Genomic DNA, 9,970 nt, shown 5'->3' with positions numbered 1-9,970 from the left:
AAATAATCACAATATTTTGCATGTTGTTCAGCCCTAATAAGGTTAAAGCCGTATCCTCAAAGTTTCTGTTAGTTGCACAGCGCACGGTTAAACGTGCAGAGACATTAGTTTTACAGAGTGTAAAACCACCACAGTACTGGTACAGCCTAGATCCTGCAGGTACAGGCCCAAGCTCAGTTACATCTCCTCTAACAGAACAAGGAAAATCATGTGCTCCTCCAACAGCAGACTTTATAAAACCAGCTGAATTACAGTGCACCATGTATTATATGTCAGATTTACACTGAGTTTGAAAAATTTTAAATAATATTGACATTTCTTTTGTGATTTCATAATTCTGAGAAATATTTTTTTAAATCTTTTTTCACTGTTTATTCTCCTTGGTGATTTTATGGTTTTATTATTATGCAAACTGACTGAAGGTACCAGATAAAAGCAGTACAGTAAAAAACACTATTTCCTCTGAAGTGTTGTGAGTAGAAACATGAAGCTGCAGAGATAAATAGACCTGTTGTTCTAACAGATGTGATGCAGTCATGTCAACATAAGCTTCAACATCTGGTGGATCCATGACATGAAGAACTGACGCTGTTTGAGAGCAGAGGAGGAACGAACATGGTGTTCATAATAAAGAGCTCACTGAGTTCCGGGTCTCCGCTCCTGCAGGCGGCGCTCTTCACCGTTTAATCCCGCTACTCTTCTCTGTCACTAAGGGAACAAGATGGCGTCTGGTAGTGGGGTGAGTCCCTCAGCTCGGGTTGTTTTTTGTGTAAAAAATATATAAAAAGTTGACTATAACGAGGCTTAGATTTAAAATGTGTGTGTGTGGTTTTCAGAGCGGCTAAAGGCGCAGACCAGATCCGTTCAAAGTCTTTAAAAACCGTTTCAACCGCTCCGTCCCGGTGCGTCAGCTAGCAGCTAACGAGAGCTAGCCGGCTAACAGACAACACGGTAAAAGTTTTCGGTTTTATTTTAAACATGGCGGCGCTTTCTAACGTCGTTTCGGCGATTTACCCAAAGATTAATCCGCGTGTTGGTTCGTTTGTGTCCGCTGCTAACTGTTAGCATGAAATCCGCTAGCAGCAACAACAATAAATCTTCCGGGCTCCTTCAGAGTAAAAGTGCGAGAAGACATGAACAATAACATTTATGATAAATGTAAACATTTTGGATTCAATTCATGATAAATCCTCCTAAAACATAAAGCAGTGCAAGAACATACAACATGTAGTATAACACAAAGTAGTTCCAGTAGATATAAAATATAAAGCTGGACATAATACTGCTGTTACATTATCAAGAAATATATAGTATGTATGTTTTTGCTGTGACCCCCTTTGCCTTTAAAGCAGCTCCAGTTCTCCTCGTACACCTGCTTCAGTTATTCAGGTGGTTCCAGCGTCTGGGAGAACCTGCCTTGGTTCTTCTGTCCCTTCATGTGATCCAGACCGATGATGCAGGATCAGGTCACTGTGGGGGGTCGGACCACCTGTTGCAGGACTCCTGGTTGTTCTGCTCTCTGGAGATGGTTCTTTATGACTCAGTGTTTGGACTTGTTTCAATCTGGACCAATTGGACAAGGCTCTTATCTGACGGTCTTCTTTAAAGACCACGTCTGTCAAGGGTCTACCAGGGTCCCGCTGGTTTCTTTCAGAGATGATTGACATTTTGAAGTGAAGTCGGCTTGATGTGGTTTTTGCCCATCTGTGTCTCCGGTCTTGAACCTCCTGTTTCTCTGTGCTTCTACAAAAGAGCTTGGGCAGCACATCTGGACTGATGCAGGATGAACACCTGGTGTCTTGTTGCCATGGTGTCAGATGAAACCTTGTCAGCCCCCGGCCCTCGCATAGTTTTATTCCACCACAGCTGTTTCTGTCTCACATCGTGATTTTAGTTCAATAAGATGTTGTTGATGAACCTGTTTGGTGTAATTATTTCACCCTTTGAGGTCGACAGATATTTCTATAAATATCTTTGCAATGACACAGCACAGAAACGTGGTTTAAATGTTATTAACGTTTCATGTTCTTGTCAAATTGTACGTGACTCAAAGCCGGAGCTGGAAGGCCTTTAAAATTTGCACAAAGCAGAGTGTCAGACAACACTTCGACAGAATATTACAAAATCTCATTTTAGGCATTTATTATACATTTATCTACCATTTCACTCATATGTTGCTCTATTTTTTGTGAACCTAAGACTTTGGTGAACACATTTCAACTCATCCACATCAGTAAAAGTTTGTTTTCACAAGAGATTTGGAGAATTTCAAAAACTGGGCTTCAGTTTTTCAGCTTTTAGGCCAAATGATCTTTTTGCACAGTGCCGGTCAAAAAGCGGCGTCATTACAGAAAGAGCTGAGATACTTCTGAAAATGATTACATAAACACTTTGGCACAATGTGATAGGCAAACTTTTATAAAGTGAGTTTAAGAAATAAACCTCAGAGGGTTAATCACACATTGAGCTGAACGACAGAGAAATGATTTTGTGAAGCATCTAAACTGAGCACAGTTCTGTGTGTGTACATGTATCTTCATGTATAACTTCTTCTTCTCTGACTCTTACTTCCTGTGTCTCCCCCCTCAGTCCAGTAAGAACGACTTCCGTCGGAAGTGGGACAAAGACGAGTATGAGAACCTGGCTCAGAAACGACTGGTGGAGGAGCGAGACCGAGAGAGGAGAGATGGTGAGGACGTCGACTCGTCCAGAGAGACGAGCTGGTTTGTTTCTCACAGCTGAGAATTAAAGAAGATGATTGAGTTTAATGTTGAGATGCAGAGAAACGTGTTGAGTTTTGTTTGTATACGTCTCTCTCTGATTCTCCACAGAGCTGTGATCACTTCTTCATTTTAAAGTAGATTTATCTGTTTTCAGTTGTTCTGTCAAAACACAAGTAGAACACTAAATGTCTGAATTGTCCCGTCATAGAAACTGGTGATGGACTCCAGTAACCCCTCTCTGTCTCTTTAAGGGAAAACGGCTCCGCCGGTCAAGCGGGAACTCCTGCGTCACAGAGACTACAAGGTGGATCTGGAGTCCAAACTGGGGAAGACCATCGTCATCACCAAGACCACTCCTCAGGCTGAGATGGGGGGGTACGGAGGCTCATACTTTAGTCCACAGACATCAGCTGTGATCAGTATATTACACCAGGAGTCTGTGGAGGTGAACCTGCTTCACACCTTCAGCTCAGCGTCTGTCTGTCTGACCACAGCTCTGTTGTTCTGCTGCACTTCACTCATAACAACAGCAGCTACAGTCACAGATGAAAGATAAAAGATCTTCTCGTTTCAGAGGCGGAGTTCTGACGTCACATGATAGAAAAGAAGAAGCCATTATTGATTATATTTTTTCTGTAGATCAGCTAATTGACTAATTAAGAGAGCAGCTGGAGTTCACCTTCTGTCTCACACTTTATCTGTGAAGCTTTCATCACATCTGCAGGTTTCCACTGCTGCCGCGCTCTGATTGGCTGTCTTCTTCTCTTTCAGTTATTACTGTAATGTCTGTGACTGCGTCGTGAAAGACTCCATCAACTTTCTGGATCACATCAACGGCAAGAAACGTGAGTCCACATCAGTTCTGTTCAGGTGCTGCAGTTGCAGCTTCCTGTCAGTTCCTCTGTGAGAGACTATAGCTGAGTCACATGCTCTGATTGTCTTCATCAGTAAGGTTTTTAAACATATAAACAAACAGGAAGTCAGGTGAGTTCTACAGGAAGTCATTAACAACATACAGAACAGGTGAAAAACAGTTTCTGATTCATACAGAAGCAAAAATAATGAAATAATGACAATGAAATACAACACAACACAATCACTGTTTATATGGTGAAATGAATCAATGACTGAACACACCTGAAAACAATGTCACATGACTATTCACCATACTGAGCATGTGTGTAAACAGGAAGTAGATTGTCTCCAGCAGAGACAGTTGTAGCATTAAAACAGAGAATGTCAGTGAACAACAGCTGCTAGCAAAGACAACAAGGTCAGTAACTCTGTCATTCATCATCATGTTGTATTCACCACTGGTAGTCCAGGCTGATGACAGCCAATCAGGAGAGACTGTGGGTGTGACCTCATCGATTACAAGTCTCAGTTCCTGTCCAGACTACAACACAACCCCAGAGTTTTCAAAATGAAACTGGTCCAGCAGAGCTTCTGAAACTGGAGTTGTGTGGACGGAGGATGAGTTTTAAAATGAAAATGTGTGTGTGCAGACCAGAGGAACCTGGGCATGTCGATGCGGGTGGAGCGGTCGTCTCTGGATCAGGTAAAGAAGCGTTTCGAGGTGAACAAGAAGAAGCTGGAGGAGAAGCAGAAGGAGTACGACTTTGAGGAGCGCATGAAGGAGCTGCGGGAGGAGGTGAGGAGGGCGGGACAGGAAGTGTCACTGCCGCTCTTAGAAAAGTCGCTGAAACAAAGAGGGTGGTGTTTGTGATGCTGTGTTTGGGTGACAGTGTCATGTCTGACCTGTGTGTTTCTGTTGGAGCAGCTCAGAGTTCATGTTTCACGTTGTTTTATTCGCTCTATTATCAGTTCATCTTGTGTCCGCTCCGTCTATCCTCTGTCAGACATCACACGTCAGGCATGACTTTTATAAACTCTAATTCCTTTAAAGTTCCTTCAGACATGTTTTAAACTCTGATCGGAGTCTGTGTCAGAACCATCAGAGGATTCTGGATCAAGACCTGAATCCCTAAAGAAATCTGCAGACGTGTTTTTATTCAGCTGTGAAGGAAACAAAATGCGTCAGCTGATTATTGTTGTTGTCGTCAGGAGGAGAAGGCGAAGGCCTACAAGAAGGAGAAGCAGAAGGAGAGGAAGCGTCGGGCGGAGGAGGACGTGGACTTCGAGGAGGACGATGAGATGGCGGCAGTGATGGGTTTCTCAGGCTTCGGCTCGTCCAAGAAGAGTCACTGACGCTCTGCAGCTGGACTGGGTGTTGAGGACCTCCTCCCTCGCACCACGACAGGAAGCTGGTGTTTGCACCGCCCCCCCCACTTCAGGCAGGTGGAGTCAGAGACCAGACTATAAAGACAGGACGGAGGAGTCGTGCCGCAGGCTGCGGTCAGTCCTCCACAGTCCTGGACTTTGACTTTTTTATTTACAACCGGACTCTTATTTTGGTAGTTTTCTCCATCACTCTCTGTTCTGAAGACGTTTCCTGCTGCAGCTTCCTGTCGCTGAGAGGAGGAGCTGGTTTCTGTCGGAAACATCGTCAGAACCGAGAAACGATGGACGAGCAAAAGAGACCAAACAGAATCTGCAGAAGTTTCCTTTAACATGATGATGATGATGATGATGATGATGATGAGGATGAGGATGAGGATGAGTCTGACAGCGACACGTTTAAGTTCCTGCAGATAAAAGGATTTTTTTATATCAGAAACCAGAAACTATTTGAGCTGTTTTAGGTTTTTCTTCATTCACACCAAAATGAAATTTAACACATTCAAAGACAGATGTAACTTGTTAAATTTTATTTTGAAAAGCTCAAACAGCTGATGAGTTAATGTTTGGTGTTGAGGTCAGAGGTCGTCTGTTTGTTCACGACACTGAATGTTGTGGAAATGAAGATTTTAATAAATACTGTGTTTGTTTCCACTCGTTTGTTCTCTGATTTATTACCTGCTTTCCTGCCTGTCAGTGAACGCACCGCCACAAACATGCCATGGCTCGTGTTTTTGCGATGCTTTCAGGGACCATGAGGTGAGTGTGATCAGTGTGTTTAGAGCCGTGGAGCTGCAGTGAGTCGACGTCTCGTCAGCTGAAGACGTCCAGAGTCGATTGATGGGATCAATGCCAGGTAAAATAAAACTGATCAGAATCTGATCTGTTCTCCGTCCTTCCTCGCATCAAAGCTGAACCAAGATCAGGACCAGCACCAGTTTCTACAGCTATGACATCATCAGATACAGATTCAGCAACTGTTATGCCCTAGTCTAGGGGGGCCTAGGACACAACATAAACTGGCCCCATCTTCCTAAGTCCCAAGTAGCCACAACAAAGATTGGTTTAAATATAGGAAATATATATAAATATATATATAAATATAAGAAAGTGATTTATTTACATAAAGGTTTTAAGTGAACATATAGGAAATAAATACTGAGTTTAGGCTTCAGGGTGGACTAAGGCCAACATAATAAACATAATAACCCTGTCTGGAAAGTAAACTAATCTAACCAAAGGCAAACAAATGACAACAAACTCACCTCCCTAACTAAATAAACAGGAGAAAACAAGAGAAACACAACTGGCAGCGCACCCTTCCTACTCAACGTATCAAAGAACTACACAAAGCTGAGTCACTGCAACAGTGTGGCCAGTTGGGAGAAGAGGAGAATGAGAACACGAGCCGGCGGCCATCTTGGCTCCTTATATATCAGGTGACCAGGGGCTGCAGCCAATCACCAACCAGGGCGCAGAGCCTTTCCACCAATGACGGCGCGGCTGCGGCACACACCTATTTGCATACAATAAGAAAACACAGGAACACAGGGCACACACACACACACATACACAACAAACCAACTACAATAATATGACCGCGGGCATAACAGCAACATTCAGGGAAAGTATCTGAGGGTGGAGACGTGACCCGGACCGATGGGACCTGACGGGTGTTTGGGTTCATGTCTGGTTCAGTGGCGTCGGACAGGACGTCAGGTTCTGGTCTGGACTCTAGTGTCTGATCAGACTCGGTCCCAGCTGACAATCAATATTAAAGGCCTGTGATCAGGATCAGTGCCAGAGGGAGATTCTGAACTTGAACCTGCAGAGGCAGGAAAACAAGGGCAGGAGGTTGTCCACATACTTTTGGCCGTGTGGTGATGTCAGTGTTTTAAACGTGTTAAATGATTTACAGGAAACATGTTTTATTCACCTGCTGCAACTAATGATTATTGTCATTGATTGGTTGAAATGCAGATTATTGTCTTCCTTGACTGATTGTTCTATTAATCATCTGAAAATTTCCCTCCCCAACATCCTGGATCAGAGGCCTCTGGACTGGGGCGATGGCGGTGGAAGATTTGCGTGTGGAGGTTTCATTGTCGTTCGTCTGAGACGTCGTGTTTGTGCAGCAGCTGAAACGCAGTTTGATCAACAGGAAGAAGAAGAGGAAGTTTGCTTTCTTCTCTCTGTGCTGATTAATGGCCAGAAAGGCCACTTCCTGTTACTGAGGACAGACACGTCCTGATCCACACTCACTGTATAACCTTTATTTAAACTGCTGACCTGAGACCAGGACCTGTCTCACCTGACCTGAGATCAGTAGACAGACATAAACAATCAGACAAACACAGATTCAGGCTTTTAAATCTTCATTCATTAACTTGTTCAGTTGTGCTAACTGAGCAGTTGTTTGGTTCCACTTATGTCCGGAACCAGACCTGAAACAGAGTTCAACCAGACCTGAACCAGACCTGAAACAGAGTTGAACCAGACCTCAACCAGACCTCAACCAGAGTTCAACCAGACCTGAAACAGAGGTCAACCAAACCTGAACCAGACCTGAACCAGACCTGAAACAGAGTCAACCAGACCTCAACCAGAGTTCAACCAGACCTCAACCAGAGTTTAACCAGACCTGAAACAGAGTTCAACCAAACCTGAACCAGAGTTCAACCAGACCTGAACCAGAGTTCAACCAGACCTCAACCAGATCTCAACCAGAGTTCAACCAGACCTGAAACAGAGTTCAACCAAACCTGAACCAGACCTGAACCAGAGTTCAACCAGACCTGAACCAGACCTGAACCAGAGTTCAACCAGACCTGAACCAGAGTTCAACCAGACCTCAACCAGATCTCAACCAGAGTTCAACCAGACCTGAAACAGAGTTCAACCAAACCTGAAACAGACCTGAACCAGACCTGAACCAGAGCTGAAACAGAGCTGAAACAGAACTCAACCAGACCCATACCAGACCTGAACCAGACCTGAAACAGACCTATACCAGTCCCAAAACAGCTGAGCCAGACATGAACTAGAACCATACCAGACCTGAACCAGAGTCTGTCTCATAATTGATTTCACAGAGAATCATTATGGTGTTTTCTAAACCGATTATTAAACGTCTATTTAATGCTCATGGACTTAAACTAAGAGTGTTGCCATTTAATTAGAAATAAACACATTAAAGTTACTTTACTCTTCATGAGCCTGATGTTCATTTGTTTTCTCTGCTCACATTTTTATTTGCATTTTCACACTGCTGTTACCGTCAGCTGCAACCGCTGCTTCTGCATGTGGGAATTTATTTTAGTCTGTGCGGTCCCAGCATGCACCTCTCCTGTCAGACTGCATGTCTGTGAGTCACCAGGAAGAGGTCCAGCCTCTGAAACCCTCCAGAGAGCTGGTTCTGCCGTCTCTGGGGGTTTGTATGTGAGCTGTCGTCACGCTCGCCATCAGAAGCGCCCGCTGTGACTGACAGAGGAGGAAGGAGACAAGGGGTTTTCCCATGATGCTCTCCAGAGAGACGAGTTACAATAACTGAGGCAGCAGCTGGTACAGAACAGGACAGGTTAGGAAAATTAATAACGCTCCACTCAGAGTGAAGATCGAGGGGGGGGGGGGGGGAATGTGTTATGGTTCTGGTTCTGGACGCCAGGATCCACTTAGACACCAGAGAAAAGAGAAGCTGCAGAAACTGACTGAGAATCATCAAGTCAGTCTGTCAGTGAAGTATAGAGGAGCTGGACAGAGCCAGGCTAGCTGTTTCCATCTGTTTCCAGTCTTTATGCTAAGCTAAACTAAGCTAAACAGCTGCTGTAGCTTCATATGTGATCTACAGACACTGGAGTGGGATCTAGATTCACTCTGAGATTCAAGTCTTTTTTTCACATGTGGCTCTGACCCTGCTCCCTGAGTCCCAGTTCAGGTTCACATCCTTCTGAACCGAAAAGAGGCGGTCTGGTCCACTAGCTGTTCCCGCCCTTACCGTCTGGTTGTAAAGCGCAGCTCCATGACAACACGTAACTTTTTGTTTTTAGTCTCTTGGTTTTAACAGTTGAACCGTTAGCTGTTGAGCTGAAACACAACACACTGTGATCCTCAGACTCTGTCGGTGTAGTTTGCTTTCATTAACAGAGCGCAATGAATCTTGGGATATGTTGGACCAGGAAGGATCCACTTGTTGGAGCTTCATGGTTCAGCAGGAGGAGGCGCTTCAGTCTTTGAAATGAGACAGTGGAGTCACGCTGCTGTGTTGTCAGATCAGCTGGACAGTGTGTGATAAGAGCATAAAAATAAAACAGAAATCCCCTTTATCTGTGAAAATGTGAAAAACTTTTGACAGCCTAAAATTTGTTCTGTCTCAGAGCTCAAACCTGAAATCTACATCTGAAAATAAACTTGATTTATAGAAACTGCAGAAAGTTTTCTTTCTTTATTCATAAAATACACAAAACCTTCCACATATACCTCGTCTGCTGCTTCAGCAGGTGAGAACTGGTTTGTGACCTGTGACCTGTGACCTGTTTGAGGAGTGATGAGTGAAAGTGATGTCAGAGCGAGGCTGCAGCAGGTGACGGAGGAGCTGCTGTCGATGTGTTGAAGTCTCATCACTGAGACGTCTTCAAGGTGAGAAGCAGAAAGTGTCAGAATATGGAAGTAAAACTCAGAACTACTTGTGTGTTCAGTTGTTTTTCCGCCTTCAGTCGAACTTGAGGAAAAGTTGCAGTTTGACACTAGAACGGTGTGAATCTGCTGATGGAGCCTCAGTGAACTGACCTGGGGTCAGGCGTGGATGCTGGAGCCTCAGACGCTGCAGTGATCAGCCTGAGCTCTCGCACTGATCCAGAGTCAGCTGATCCTCTTCCTTTGGCTGTGACAGTGTGTCAGTGCTGAGCTGCAGCGAGTGGGTGCAGCAGCAGCAGCAGCAGCAGCAGCAGCAGCAGCATCTGTTCCGCTCTGTGGTCAGACAGGGGGTGGGGTGCTGCCTTCACCCCCCCCCT

General features: G+C 44.6%; 1 protein-coding gene across 1 annotated transcript; it reads left to right on the top strand.

The window, feature by feature from the left end:
- Positions 1 to 695: 695 nt before the first annotated feature.
- On the top strand, positions 696 to 5,615 carry zmat2 (zinc finger matrin-type 2). The gene is made up of 6 exons (XM_022769405.1): positions 696 to 739; positions 2,590 to 2,689; positions 2,975 to 3,098; positions 3,495 to 3,568; positions 4,229 to 4,374; positions 4,788 to 5,615. Exons 1-6 carry the CDS (start codon positions 722 to 724, stop codon positions 4,929 to 4,931), a joined length of 606 nt encoding a protein of 201 aa, XP_022625126.1. The 5' UTR covers positions 696 to 721; the 3' UTR covers positions 4,932 to 5,615.
- Positions 5,616 to 9,970: the final 4,355 nt, after the last annotated feature.

Source organism: Seriola dumerili, unplaced genomic scaffold (assembly GCF_002260705.1).
Source record: "Seriola dumerili isolate Sdu_G_001 unplaced genomic scaffold, Sdu_1.0 BDQW01002927.1, whole genome shotgun sequence".
Taxonomy (NCBI): Eukaryota; Metazoa; Chordata; class Actinopteri; order Carangiformes; family Carangidae; genus Seriola; species Seriola dumerili.
This window is presented reverse-complemented; position numbering and strand designations above follow the sequence as displayed.

Bases quoted from the DNA above. Each gene is read 5' to 3' on its own strand.
- zmat2 (XM_022769405.1), top strand. The intron at 3,099-3,494 runs GTACGGAGGCTC...CTTCTCTTTCAG, and splicing joins CCTCAGGCTGAGATGGGGGG to TTATTACTGTAATGTCTGTG. The intron at 3,569-4,228 runs GTGAGTCCACAT...GTGTGTGTGCAG, and splicing joins TCACATCAACGGCAAGAAAC to ACCAGAGGAACCTGGGCATG.